This window comes from Staurois parvus, unplaced genomic scaffold (assembly GCF_062004578.1).
Source record: "Staurois parvus isolate SC_StPar_1 unplaced genomic scaffold, SC_StPar_1.0 ptg000155l, whole genome shotgun sequence".
Lineage (NCBI taxonomy): Eukaryota > Metazoa > Chordata > Amphibia > Anura > Ranidae > Staurois > Staurois parvus.
In genome coordinates this window covers 31,662,359-31,677,500 of record NW_028317951.1, presented here as the reverse complement: position 1 = coordinate 31,677,500, position 15,142 = coordinate 31,662,359, and the positions used below count along the sequence as shown (strand labels likewise).

Genomic DNA, 15,142 nt, shown 5'->3' with positions numbered 1-15,142 from the left:
ATTTTTTATAGCTGAAAGTAAAAAAAAATATTGTTTTTCTTCCAAATTTTGGGGGTTTTTTTGTTTATAGCGTGAAAAAAAATCGCACAGGTGATCAAATACCACAGAAAGAAAGCTCTATTTGTGTGAAAAAAGGACGTAAATTTTGTTTGGGTGCAGCATTGCATGAGCGCGCAATTATCAGTTGAATTATTGCAGCGCCGAGTAGCAAAAAGAGGCCTGGTCAGGAAGGGGGGTAAATCTGGAATGGAACAAGACATAGGATTTTCTTCTCAGTAGTCCACATGCTTTTAAAAATGTAACATACACTGTCCTGGTGTGTAGGATCTTGTTTTTTTTTTTAAATATCTGATTGTATTAGATGATTGATGTATGAACCTACTGATTTGACAATGGGCATCTGTAGAAAGCCTGGCCAATAGAGCTCTTTAATAGATTATTATTATACAGTATTTATATAGCGCCAAAGGGTTTGCTCAGCGCTGTAATAGATATCTTTAAAAGAAAAAAAAAACATTTTTTTCCAGAGAATAACCGAAATCAGTTATAAAAAGGCTATAAATATAGATAGTGCAGCGCTAGGAATGATGTATATAGGCACACCTGTGATATTGTACATGAAATGGTACAGAAATGCCTCAAATTACCAATAATATAGATAACACAGTGTATAGATATAGTTCTCAACAAAGATGCAGTAGTGGAGTTATATCAAACACCTTCACTAATTATATGATACACAGTGCTAATAGTCCAAAACATCTGACGGTGATGAAACCACGATTAAACTGAAAAAGGCGACTTAATAGAATCCCAGCGACAGCTGTGATCCGGTGTCATGCAGGAATAATTCTAAATTTGACCTAAATACTACACTATGGGTACTTTTTTCTGCTCCATATCGAGCATTTAATCCCCCAGAACCACCAGGTGACCATCCCAGGGCCCAGAGGAGAGCTGTAATCAGCAGATCCCATCTTTAGCCAGGCCTATTAAGGGGACCCCCAGAAGTGTTACTATCCATCGCGGAGTCATCTATTCCAGGCTATATTCCATCCACAATTGAAGGGACCTCTGGTGTATATGACACAAATGCGCAGTTATATTGCGCCTCTGGTGAGTGTGCAATTTACTTATTATTCCTGCACGACACCGGATCACAGCTGTCGCTGGGATTCTATTAAGTCTCCTTTTTCAGTTTAATCGTGGTTTCATCACCGTCAGATGTTTTGGACTATTAGCACTGTGTATCATATAATTAGTGAAGGTGTTTGATATAACTCCACTACTGCATCTTTGTTGAGAACTATATCTATACACTGTGTTGTCTAGATTATTGGTAATTTGAGGCATTTCTGTACCATTTCATATACAATATCAAAGGTGTGCCTATATACATAATTCCTAGCGCTGCACTATGTTTATATCATTTTGAAGGTTTTATGGTTTCCCTTTTTAGTCTATCAGCTGCTGTTGCCTGTTAGCACTCGCTGAACCACGTACAACTATAGTTATAAAAAGGCAATAACGATAAATCAGGCTATCCACATAGCATTCGAATAAGCCTTGCGTAATCAAAAATAGGTATAGGTCGAAAGATACTGGGCAATAGATCTCATTGGTCAGGCCAGATATTCTCATATTATATAATGTAACCTGATATAAAAAAACTGCTAACTAGATTTTCTAATGAGGGTACAATAAGGTACACCTGAAAAATTGTAACACTCCTGTCAACCCTAACCATACTAAAAAAATTAAATTTAGTATATTTTTTAATATTAAGTGCAAGGATTTTGGTATGCAAATGATTCAGTGCCATTTCAACACACCTTAGATTGCTAAATTCCATAAAAATTTTTAGTTTCTTCCCACACCCTTTGTATAAGTACTTTTGAACAGCACAGGTATCATAAAAATTGCTCTCATTTGAACACCAGAAGTTATCAAATAATGATCATAAGCCTGGGTGGGTTAGCCTTCCCACTACTGTGAAAATGCCCCATACCTCATGTAATGGGACTGCTGCATTGTTCATTGGATGATCTTCAATGTGTTCAGAGGGACTCTCAGGAAGGTGGCTAGCATGTCCATTGGTCACTTTGTTTGTCATGGATTCTGGACTCTGGAAAGGGTCAGTTCCAGGACAAAAACGTATTCGTACTTTTGCACAAAACCATTGCTTGAATTCATCCTGCAATAAAAAAGAAAAATTAGAGCAGATTTAAAAACTATGTATTCCAATCTGTTAAAGTAGGCATTTTTTTTCTCTATTTTGGATAAAGTAAGGGAAGGTTTTTAACCCATCAGATTTTTTTTCACCATATGTGTCCCATTGTGGAGACTTCCCTTTACTTCCTGTTTCATATTCAAACAAGAAGTGGGGGAAAATCTTTGCAAATTAAGGGAATTCCTTTGGAGACCCCCAGGTCACCAGACCTAATGGACCTAACTAGATTTCCCATCTATTTCTTTTCTAGTGACAACCCAAAATTTGGAATCTTCTCTTATTTTCACTTTTAGTGATATTGTTAACCACTTCAATACCGGGCACTTTTACCCCCTTCCTGCCCAGGCCAATTTTCAGGTTTCAGCGCTCTCACATTTTGAATGACAATTGCGAAGTTATGCAACACTGTATCCAAACTAAAATTTTATCATATTGTTCACACAACTTGAGCTTTCTTTTGGTGGTATTTAATCACCACTGGGGTTTTTATTTTTTTGCTAAATTAACAAAAAGACTGAAAATTGGGGGGGGGGGGGCACGTTTTTCTTTGTTTCTCTTATAAAAGTTTGCAAATAGATATTTGTTCTTCATAAATTTAGGCCAAGATGTATTCTGCTACATGTCTTTGGTGAAAATAACCCAAATCAGTATTTATTATTTAGTCTGTAGGAGAGTTATAGAGTTCACAAACTATGGTATAGATCTGAATATTGATCAATCCTGAAGTACTGACAGCCAATCTAATTTCTTGAGGCCCAAAAATGTTAGAACAGTACATATATCCCCCAAATGCAAAGTAGACAGTTTGACATATTTCATAAGAGGCATGGCGAGTATTTTGACGTTGTAATTTTGTCATAATTTTTCAGAAAATGATTAAAAAAAATATTTTAACAAAATTTTTTTTTTTTTAACATACTGTCACCAGTGCAGTACAGCATCATTATATAACTGGTGTGGCGGTGATCAGGGACAGACAGGTGACAGTGCAAAAAAAAACAGTTGATAATTTTTTTTATATTTTTTGTTACATTTTTTTCTCTTTCTTTTAATTTTGTTTTTCATATTACACTATGACCAAAGTAGTATAATGTTACCATAGTAACGTACTACTTTGGGGAAGTGGTATTTTTTTTTTTTTACACAATATGATTGCAAAGAATTTATTTGGTATAAGCTAGCATTTAACTGAATGAAATCGATTCATTCAGGTTTTTTGTTGTGATTAGCTGTGATTGGCCATGGCTAATCACACAACACATGGGCTGTGATTGGTCCAGCCTGTGCATGTGATCACTGTGACCATTCACATCACAGCTAGACACACTTGTATACAAATGGATGGCCTGAAAGGAAGCCATCCATTGTATACAACTGTCACGTGGCCTGCTGTGATTGGTCATAGCAGGTCACATGTTACTGGCAATGGGGCCGGTACACAGATCTGTCATCAACCGTGTCCGAGGTACACAGCTGGTGATAGATCTCGCCAAAGTGCGGCCCTGCGAGCACATGCAAAGCGCGATCCGGGAAGGATGTCATATGACGCCCTCCCGGAGGGACGAGAGGCTCGCCTGGCCGACATTTTACCATAGGCCAGGCGGGAAGTGATTAAAAAGGACAAATAGAGAGGGTGAATCTTCCTAATGGTGGCACAGACAGCAATAAAAACTGCCAACCATTCTAATCCCTCTCCACTCTATCCAAAACTAAAAATAAACATTTTGCCTTTACTTACACCCTACATTTTTCTATTTTTTAAAACCACACAATTTCTGTAAAGAGGACTGCCTTTATTGCTCATCACCTATAGGGGGTAGCAGTGAGTCAAAGTTTACTTCAATTATTTGATCAGATAATGATCATTTAAAAAGTGGTAGTATACTTTAACAAAAAACATGTTCTCCCTGCAAGGAAAAAAGCATAGGGGTTTATTTACTAAATGCAAATAGTTTGTGCACTGCAAGTGCAGTTGCGCAGTGGCTAAATGGTTAGCACTTCCGCCTGGCAGTACTAGGGTCGTTGGTTCAAATCCCAGCCACGGCACCACCTGTCTGTTCTCCCTGTGTCTGCGTGGGTTTCCTCCGGGTACTCCAGTTTCCTCCCACACTCCAAAGATATGCTGGTAAGTTAACTGTCTCCTGTCTAAATTGGCCCTAATATGTATATATATGAATGTAAGTTAGGGACCTTAGATTGTACGCCCCTTGAGGGTTAGGGACTGATGTGAATGTACAATATAGGGTCATACTAACCATGTATATATACAGGGTCATACTAACCATAACTCATCATTGCTGTCAACAGTGGATTCCTTGCCATTTAAAAAAAAAAAAAAAAAATGGCGTGAGCATTCCTCCACAATCCGCACCAGGCCCTTTGGGTCTGGAAAATCACCTTGTTAAGAAGGATAAGGGTCTCCTCCCCACATCCCTGGCCCGGTGATTTTGAGGGTGCGGGGATAACATATTGGAATCTGAAAGCCCCCATAACTGCCCCCGCACTGTGAATGAGTAAGGACATGTCCAGATATACTCAAAGATGTTGCCGGATGACTCAGCCCCTTTGTTTTCTTAAGCCTTGGGGAGAAGTGGAGTAGTCTTTTCCCCCCTGCAGGTTGGTGTTCATCCTGAATGTTAATGAATGTACATCAGCAGATGAGTCACTAGTAGTTAAGCACACAGTGGGTGCTGGCTCCTTAAAACAACAGCTATTTACTGGTTAAGGATGCCAGCAGGCGCCAGTTCATTAACAACCAGTTAGTAACTGAATACATACATTAAATAGCAGGTTGCTAGACTGCAACTTATTTACCAAATGTGCTTGTTTACTTTTTTTGTGAATTGCCTTTTAGATGGATTATGCAGTGTTAACCAAGTATTTTTTTAGGAAAATACAGCATACACCTATAGTGAACTGAGATTTTACATATCACATGCAATATTTGGATATGTTTCACATGACCCAAATATTGCATGCAATATCCTTTAGTGAATTTAACTCACAGAGAGCTCACTGGTATAGCTGAATGATGTTGGTCTTATTATTACATTAGCATTTGCGCATTTGTGATGAGATACAAGCAGTGTGTAGAGCATGCATTTTGGACCTGGAACAGGAAATTGCCTTGCCCCTTTGCTGAACTGATACAAGCTAGGTGAATGAATAAAACAGACATAGGGGAATCGATCAGCCACTACAATCTTCAGCCAGAAAGTGAGCCCATTATTAAAAAGGTAAGGTAAAAAAAACACCACCAGGAATAAAGCTATACAAATAATAATAGTTAAAACCACAAAAACATTTGAAAGTGTACAACATCTTTAAACTTCATTTAGGAATTTAGTATAAAGCAGATACCCAATATTTCAATAACCCAGAGCGACCAACAAAAACCAAAATACAGGGATTGATTTCTCGGAGTACACGGAGGAGCACAGCTTGACAATGAGAAACCTACAAAGGCCCACCTCCTTGAGTATACAATCCTTCTAGATAGGTTTAAATGCAGGTCTTTGTAACATTGGCAATACGACTTATATCCAACAGATGGGAATGAACATCAATCCTTGAGACAACAGATCTGGTCGATGGAGCTGTTGGCTAACAAGCAAACAAGGTCGGCACACCACACTGAGGCCAGTGTGAAGCTATGAAAATTACTAAAATGCTCTCTGCGTTGATCCTTCAAATAACAAAAAAGTCCCGCATCATGGAAAAATACCTGTTAAGCTCCTAGTTAAAATGAGATGTGAATACTGTAAATCTACATCTGACATCCCCCAATGCAGAAATACATCAGCCATAACTTTACGACCAGACAGGTTAAGTGAATAACACTGGTTATCCTGTCACAATGGCATCTGAAATTGGGTGAGATATATTAGGCAGCAAGTAAACAGGTTTTTCCCGAAGTCGATGCAATGAAAGCAGAACAAAACATACATCACAGTAAGTTGTATATAAGGCTTTGTATCCACATACTGGTCAGGGTGCCCAAGCTGACCTGAGTGCACAGCCAAAAGTGCCTACAATGGGCATATAAGCATCAGAACTGGTCCATGGAGCAACGGAAGAAGGTGGTCTGGTGAATCAAGTTTTCTTTTACATCATGTGGTTGGCTGGGTGCATGCGAATCGCTTACCAGGGGAAGGGATGGTACCAGGATGCAGTATGCAAAGGCAATCCTGCGGAGGTTGTGTGATGTTTTGAGCAATGTTCTGTTGAGAAAACTTGGGTCCTGCCATCTATGTGGATGCTACTTGACACATAGCACCTGCCTAAACATTGATGCTGACCAACACCTTCATGGAACCAGTATTCCCTGATAATAGTGGCCTCTTACAGCAGGATAATGTGCCCTGCCACACTGTGAAAACTGTTAAAAAATGGTTTATGGAACACAATGAGTTTGAGGTGTTGACCTGGCCTCCAAATTCTCCAGATCTCAATCAACTGAGCATCTGTGGGATGTGCTGGAAGAATAAGACTGATGCATGGTGGACCCCCCTTCACAACTTGCAGGACTTAAAGGATCTGCTACTGACTACTTTGTGCCAGATACCACAGCATACCTTGATACCAGATACCATCATACCTTCAGAGGTCTAGTGACGTCTATGCCGAGACAAGTCAGGGCTGTTTTGGCGACAAAGAGGGCTTTTTGGTGGCAAAAATGGGACCTACACAACATTAGGTGGGTGGTCATAAAGCTATGACTGATTGATGTATGTCCTGAAACACCTCTGAACTGAAAGACCATTCCTCTGTGTTTAAATATAAGTTGTTCAGAAAGTCTGCCTGACAACTTTCCACCCAGAAAGATGTACCACAGAAATTGCTAACACATGAAACCCTCTCTGGAACAGGATAAAATCACTAACAAAACACTCCTGTTACCCCCTAATGATTGGCTGTAAAACTATCCAGCTTAACCTGGACTAGATGACCAGTCAAAGGAGGGTTCAGTGAACAGAGGAACTGCTCATAATTCTACGATGGTGACTGGAAACTTTGATTCTTCCTAAGATCAACTACCCTGAACAGAGGGTCCAGAAGTTGTTTGCCATCCATCATGATAATCTTCCAATGTAAGAGAAGTAAAGCATGTCCTTCATCAAAACTGGGGACAGAAGCCACAATGACAGACTTCTTGGTCTGAGGATGTAACTGGTTCAAATGGTTCAGAAAGACTGGCTTTGCTCACGGCATGAAAACTGTTCCTCTACAAAGCTTTGGCATGAAATTGGAGCAAATGGGACCTCTTCAAAAGGTGGATACCATAAATCTCAATTCTTGAATGCAGCTATACAAAATAGATCAATATCATGATTGAAGTTGCCAAACCTGAAATTGCAGTTCTGTCAACTTTTCCTGGGGCAGAAAGATTAAAACGGTATCCAGGAGTATTCCCAAGTACATCAAGCAATGTGACGCAATTAGAGGTGACCTCTCGAAACTCAAGATCTATACAAAGTCTGCAACTTGGTTTACACATTGGAATTAAAGTTAGAGAGGTCTGTTCTCGCAGCAGCAAATCGGCCAGGTATCAGAATACAAAAATACCTGTAAGATGGAAAAAAAATGGTGTGAGCACTTCTGTGAAAACTCCCAAAGTGCAAGGCAAAAGGAATAGGCCACAAATTGATAGTGGTTGTCAGAAATTGTCATTGGCACAGGTGGAATTTAAGATAAACACAAATGGCACATTCCTTCTCTGCACCAAACTCAACTTTGCACATAATACAAATAGGTTCTCATTATGCCACCTGCAGAACGATTGCCCTTACATTTAGCACTAAAGAAGTTGCTAAATGGTTAAAAAAAAAAAAAAAAAAAAAAAAGACTACCGAAACTCTCCAAGGAAGTACCAGAAGGAATAACAACGATATGGCATGTGAACACAGTCACTGCAGGTGAAGTGCTAAATGCACAAGTAGTGAGTCTGCAGTGTAAGGCCTGTGTCCCTGAAAGGAGGCGGTCTGTCTGAGGTGCTTGTGAAAAAAACTGGTTTACTGTCATGCAACTCTTTTTACAGAAAAGTAAAACAATGGTCTGCATGTCTAGTCCCATTTTATCATGCAGGATGGTATCTGTGCTGTGCCCTGGGCCCAGGAAAATGACAGTTAGTCGAGCCTGTTCTGCAGGTACATGTGCAAGGTACCTGTAGCAGAAGTCACAAACTGCCACTGAACATTGTACTTCATAGTGAGTTCACTGGGGAGGGGGGTTAGTAGTCTGGAGGTTCCTCTTGAACTGAGGGGGCAAAGGGCTCTCTGCCATTATCTGTTCTGTGTCGGCAGTTTATGATGAGAGAAAACTGCAGCTAAAAGAGGTTGGTGAGTGTGTTTTCAGGCATATGCATGGGCTCCACTCTCAAAAGTGCTGCACATACTCTTGAGATCGACACATAAAGAGAGAAGGCAGAAATGGTCCAGGCATTAGGAAAAAGTTTTGACAGAAGTAGCCTGCTAGTCAATCATAGCAGTGAGTTTTCGGAGACAGGGTAAGAAGAAGCTGCCACGGCTCTGGCCCTGGTAACTCTGCGAGGAATCCCCAGGTACACTGGCCTGGCCTAAACAGTGATTCCTGTGCTGACTGGAACACAGAGGATTGCTGGACCATTGCAGAAAACACTAGTGTACCTAATGAACTGGGAAAATATGTGCTCTTTGGCCACTTGGAGAGACTTCGAAGATTTCCAATGCCCGTTCTGAAATTATCAGTAGCTGTAGATAGTAAAAATATGATTCAATGTAAGCAAAAATATAGCACAAAAGAAATTAATTCTCCTACGAGCACTAAGCAGAACTAAGCAGGTGTGAAGTGAGAGGGTTTATCGCCTTAAATGGAAAAAAACAAAATACCAAAAATAAATTACGGTGGCATTGTACCAATTTGTTTAATAGATTCATGCAAAGAATTTAAGCCACTAAGCAATCATGAAATATTTTCTTTGTAGGTTGAAAAAATAAATCCTACAATCAAGAACACATTTCTGAGAACTGATCATGTAAAGTGCTGAAAGGAAAAAGTGATGTTTACATGTACATCCAAGTCTGTTCAATCCAGTTCCAGCCCCCCACATACTTACAGTGGTTCTCAGTAGCACAACATCACAATCTTTCAATGTCCTTCTAGTGCACGTCGCCTTCACACGCCATTTAGGCAGCCAGTAGAGAAGGAGCAGCAGAAAGCCACCAGTACACAGTACCCCTACTGCTACCAGAACCAACTTCCACCGGCACAGATTGTAACCACAGATCTCCTGCGAGAAGAGAAAAAAAATCTGTTAGGGAACTGTGCCTCAACAAAACAAGTGGCCACTGAAAGACAAAGCAACCACCCCTCCCCACATTTTCATTTTCAAAGAAAATTTAGCTAAGAAATTTAAAAAAATGTAACAAAGTTTACACAGAAGAGTATAATTAAAATGTTTTATTTCCAAAATTCTAAATAACATTTCCAGGTTCAGTTGCTTAGTAGCGATAGCTAAACAGAAATGGGTATACGAGCGCTAGGTATAATATATAGCGAGCAGCTAGCATAAAGTCAAAACCTCTAAACCTTCTCATAAACCAGTGAAAAAAATGCAGCGCTTAATATCGTATAAATATCAACCTGAATAAATGTATGGTAAGAGTAGCATAAATACATGCACTGTAGAGCGCTAAGGTCATTAACGTGAAAAAACGTCTTAATAATGACGTTTAAAGTGCAAAGGTGATATATATATATATATATATATATATATATATATATATATATATATATATATAATAAATAGGTTGCAAGTCCAAAATAAATCATTAAGTGAATTCCATGACTACAGTGGCTAGGAATGAGTGTATATTGCACTAACCGGACAGCGCAATATAATGCGCATTTGAGTACATCAGACCACTCCTGGTCATCTGAATCTGGGAAGGTGAAAATCAGGGGATCATCTGGCAAACCACCGCAAGACAGGTAATCAGCATACCATCACTCTCAAGGCTCCAGGGATGCTCATCCATCCAGCAGGTGCTCCACTCACACTGGTAAAGTGCGGAGTAACAGGATCCACCTGGGGGGGGGGGGCTTCCCAGTTCATCTGATATGACGTACAGGTCTTCCACCTTCTGCTGTTTGAATACAGCCATGCTGGCTCTTCACATCACAGCGACATCATTGGAGAGATCTCGCATCAAGAATGGTCCGGCTAAAGTATCTAAGATACTTAAATATAGATGTAGAATCTTGGATTTTTAAAATTTCTTCCTCTTTGTATTTAAATAGCCCAAGGGCAAAGCGGAAAATCACCTTTGAACCATCATACAGGAAAGAGTCCCAAATTCTGAAGAAGATGTCACTAACCACACTATCCACAAACACCACCAGTTAAATGTAATCAGAGCTCAAAATGAGCGCAGAGACAGGGGCAGCTTTTCACTCAGGAGATCCTTCTCATGGAAGATGGAGGATCTCATGAGTGAAAAGCTGCCCTGTCTCTGTGCTCATTTTGAGCAGTACAATGTAGATTACGCTCTGATTACATTTAACTGGTTCCAGGGGTTGGAGTGTACGGTGCAAGTTCACCTTTTTATTTTTCTGAAAAGGTGAACAAACACTTAAAACACATTGCCAGAATCCATTATTTGATTTCAATTACGATGTGTAAACACACTAGCACATACTCAAATTATTATTGTGGCACCTTAGGACAGTGTTTCCTAATCTTTTTTCAGTCAAAGCAGCCTTTAAAATTATGCGAAATCTCAGTGCACACCAGTCTAAAATGGAGTTTGTGATGTAGAGAATGTAGTGTCAAGGCAATCAGTGAGCAGTATGTAGTTGCAAGGCAGTCAGTGAACAGTATGAACTGGCAGGGCAGTCAGTGAGCAGTATGTAGCGGCAGGGCAGCTAGTGAGCAGATGTTCGGAATTCCTGTTCAGAGAGCCTGTTGGAGGAGCCTCTCCCCAGCAGCCACTTAATGCATGACTACCTGTGCAAGAAGGAAAGATACTCCAGTTTTACCAACCAACTCCAGCTGACCTGCAAGAATCTAAGTGCTCCCAGGAGCCCTAACCCAGGATACTCTGCACAGGGGAGGAGACATCCAAGAACCCCAAAGAACAACATGAACTCCAGGTAGAGGAGATAGCCACAGGCAGCTGCTGCCCTCCCACATCTCCTTAACATTGGCCATGGAGGAAGGTGAGGAGAAACGGAGGATGCTTCACAGCACACCAGCTGAGAGAGGCTGCTTTAGGGGAACCATATACCAACAAAGATATACCCTTATTTCACACACGGTTATAGGGTCTTTTGTATCTAAGTTCTGAAAGACCGCTTAAAGTTCTTTAATACAATGCAATATTTATGTACAGTCTGAACAAAATAATCAGTAGAAGTAGAAATACTGGGGTGTGGCCTGACGTGCCATGTGAGCAGACATTCCCTACAGTAGCTCCGGGCTATCCTCCAACAATGCTGCTCCATCCTGATCACCCACGAGGGTAATATAGCTCTTTTTTACCCCTAGCTTGTTGAGGCACATCCTCACCTCCCTGACTGACAGTTTGGTGGATGGAAAGGCACCGTAAGCAGCCTCCGGCCAGGATGAGCCTTGGGCCCGCGCTTGCCAAGATGGCCTCCGCTCTGCGCTCATTCCCGGCCCCCACTCCGGAGTTGTTCTGGGAAGCGCTGGAGGCCTCTCCACCCTCCTCGCCTGTTGCTCTGGATCCACTGCTGCTGCTCTCTCAGACTTCCCCCAGTGACGATGGTGCAGAGGAGGCCGCGGAGCCCACCCTATCGGATGTTCTGGCTACTATCAAGGTAAATCACTCTGATCTGATGGGGAAGGTAGAAGAGCTCAAACTTGATTTTACTCTTATGTGTCAGGACATGCATAAAGTCAGAGAACGGGTGTCTGCTACAGAAAAACACATTAGTGATTTGGAGGACGTGCTGAACCCTCTCCTGCCTAAAGTTAATTTGTATGGGGGTAAAGTTAAATCTCTGGAGAAGAAGGTGGATGACTTTGAAAATTGCCACCGCAGGAATAACTTGTGGTTGGTGGGCATGCTCGAGAAAGTGGAGGGGTCTGATCCGGTGGCCTTTGTGGAGAGTTAGCAGAAAGAGGAATTTGGTTGTGCCTGCTAATCTACCTGCTTTGTAATTGAGAGAGCCCATAGAGTCCCAAGTAGGCCTCTCCCTGAGGGTAGCCCCCCTCGCACCATGGTGATTCGCCTTCTAATCTACAGGGATTTGATTCTACGTGCCGCTCGCCTGAAAGGGAGCCTTCGCATCAACAATGCTGTGGTCTCTCTCTTCCCAGGTTATTCTACGACGGGGTGCAACCTCAAGACAAATACCAGCATGTCAAGCAGAAACTACGGGAACATGGACTGTCCTACTCTATGCTCTTTCCTGCTACTCTATGGGTGGTACATCAAGATAAAAGTACACTTTTTTCAGACCCCTGATATGGTCATCCCATGGTTTGAGGCCCTGCCGCGTCCCCTTAGATCTACTTCTTTCCCTCCGGTACCTTGATGGTCGTGTTGCAGTGTATACAAGAAAGCGGTTTTACTACCTTCTTGTCCTCTTGGCAGGGTGGTCACAATTATTTCCCTGTAAGCAGGTTATTTTAGCCTGTTGGTTGGCTGCTGATGTATGTTTTTTCTTTTGCTTAACATTCCAGCTTGACTGGTTCTGTTTTCTTGTTTGATCATTTTTGGTCCTTTATTACCACCATGGGACCTCAGGTTATGTTTCCCGTGACTGTCTTCGGCTTTGGGATTAATCCCGCTCCTTTTTTTTGGAGTTGGGCAGGGGCTTTGGTTATTGCTTGTTTGTTTTCCTGTAAAAAAATATTTTTTGTTGGGTTGCCCGTGGTGTGGCTGGTTTTTATGTTTGATTTGTGTGATTGTGCACCATCTCCCCCTAGTGGTATCGAAGTCATGACAGGGTGTGCGGCTGGTCCTGGGCCCGTTACCCTTCCACCTAGTTACCATATTTCAATTTTGACCAATGTCTTCTGTTATGTTCTTGTCCTGGAATGTACGCGGACTGAATAAATGAAAAAGAGCCTTTGTTTTTGAGCTCCTTAAGTCCCATTGTCCTATGCCTCCAAGAGACTCATCTCATGGGCTCCAATATTCTTTCCCTTAAGAAACATTGGGTACTACATGGATACCACTCTACCTGTTCAAATTATGCACGTGGAGTGTCTGTGTTGATTTGTAAGGGCCTCCCTTTTTCCTGTGATCAGGTGATCATTGACCCCAAAGGTCAATATGTCCTTTTATGTTCAATACATGGTGTCCCATTGATCCTGGTAGCAGTTTACTTTTCCCTTCTTGTCATGGCTGAGATGTTTACGGATTTGAGTGTATGATTGTCTTCACTGCCTTGTTTTGCTACTGTTATATTGGGGGACTTCAATTCGGTCCTGGATCCTACGTTGGACGGCTTGAGGCCCCTCTGCTTTGATTCTAAGTTGTTTGGGCAGTGGTGCGACTCTTTTCACTATATTGAAATTTGGCGTTTGAAATTCTCTACAGCCAGGGTGTATTCTTGTCAATCCAAATCGTATTGTGCCCTTTCCAGGTTGGATTATGCTTTGGCTTCACCTGTGGTGCTACCTTGGGTGCTCTCTATTTTGTATGTTCCTCAGAATGTTTCAGATCACTCTCGCTACGGTTAGAACTGCAATTGGGCCATAAACCTGCATTTCGCTCCTGGAGGCTCAGCCCACTCTGGATCTCTATGCCAGAATTTCAGAGACCCATTCGTACTAAAATGCTTAATTCTTGGGCTAATAATGAACACTCTTCTTCCCCGGGTTGTCAATGGGACGCCTTTAAGGCTATAATTCGGGTGTCCTATATTTCCAATATTGTTTGTTACCGTAAGGTCACTAGGGCTACCGAACGGCAGCTTGAGGCCCTCTTGTCCTCTGCACGTTCTCAGTATACCTCTTTTCCCTTGTCAGATTCTCAGGGGGCTTTACTCAACGCTCATCGTGCCCTACAGCTCCGTCTAGTTGAACTCGTAAACAACAACGTTATTTATCGGCTCAGTTGCTTGAGCATAATGGGAAGAATGGTAAGTTGTTGACGTATCTCTCCCACACAGAGGTTGCTGATAGCTCTATACCCGAAATTTGATTGTCTGATGGCACAGTTTCCTCTGACCCAATTGTTATTAATCAGACTTTTGCTCATTTTTACGAAACGTTATATTCATTGTTGGAGCTCCAACTGAGGACTCCTTTGTAGTTTTTGCTTCTCTTGAGTTTCCCACCTTGAGGAATTAGACCGTTCCCTCCTTGATGCACCCTTAACAGTGGAAGAAATATTGGCAGTGGTTTGTTCCCTGCCTTCCAATAAGACACCGGGGCTAGATGGGTTGCCTTCTGAATGGTATAGCACATACAGGGAGGATCTGGCTATGCGTTTACATAACCTTTTTAATTCAGCTTGAGGATAGATCACTTCCAGATTCTATGAATGAAGCCCTCATAGTCCTAATACCCATGCCTGATAAGGACTTGTTACAGTGTGGGTTGTATCATCCAATTTCATTGCTTAATAGTGATGTTAAAATTTTGGCTAAACTTCTTGCCACCCGTTTGCAGAGAGTGATCTTGACGTTAGTACACCCAGATCAGTCTGGATTTATGCCTGGAAAGAGCACATTTGATAATATACGTCGTCTTTATTTACATATACATAGAGCTGCTGTTGAGGGACGGAGTGGGTTGGTGTTATCCTTGGATGGCCTTTGATACAGATCATTGGCCTTTTTTATGGGAAACCATGTCCCAGATGGGGTTCGGTTTCAAATGTATTTATTTTTTCCATTTAAATATTTATTAATTTTTCAGATAAACAAGTTATACAAACATACTCATTAAAACCTTAGCAT

At 41.4% G+C, this 15,142-nt stretch overlaps 1 protein-coding gene and 1 long non-coding RNA gene across 2 annotated transcripts in view; one reads left to right on the top strand and one right to left on the bottom strand.

Annotated features, from left to right (window-relative positions):
* Positions 1 to 15,142, bottom strand: part of ATP13A3 (ATPase 13A3) — a 215,695-nt gene that overhangs the window by 136,701 nt on the left and 63,852 nt on the right. The window contains exons 3-4 of the mRNA XM_089675655.1: positions 9,324 to 9,497; positions 2,009 to 2,194 (exon numbers count right to left, since the gene is read on the bottom strand). Coding sequence (XP_089531781.1) covers positions 2,009 to 2,194; positions 9,324 to 9,497 — 360 coding nt within the window. The remainder of the gene's footprint in view (positions 1 to 2,008; positions 2,195 to 9,323; positions 9,498 to 15,142) is intronic.
* The window catches only part of LOC149463396 (uncharacterized), a 352,919-nt gene that overhangs the window by 299,647 nt on the left and 38,130 nt on the right, over positions 1 to 15,142 (top strand). The gene's annotated exons all lie outside the window — the stretch shown is intronic.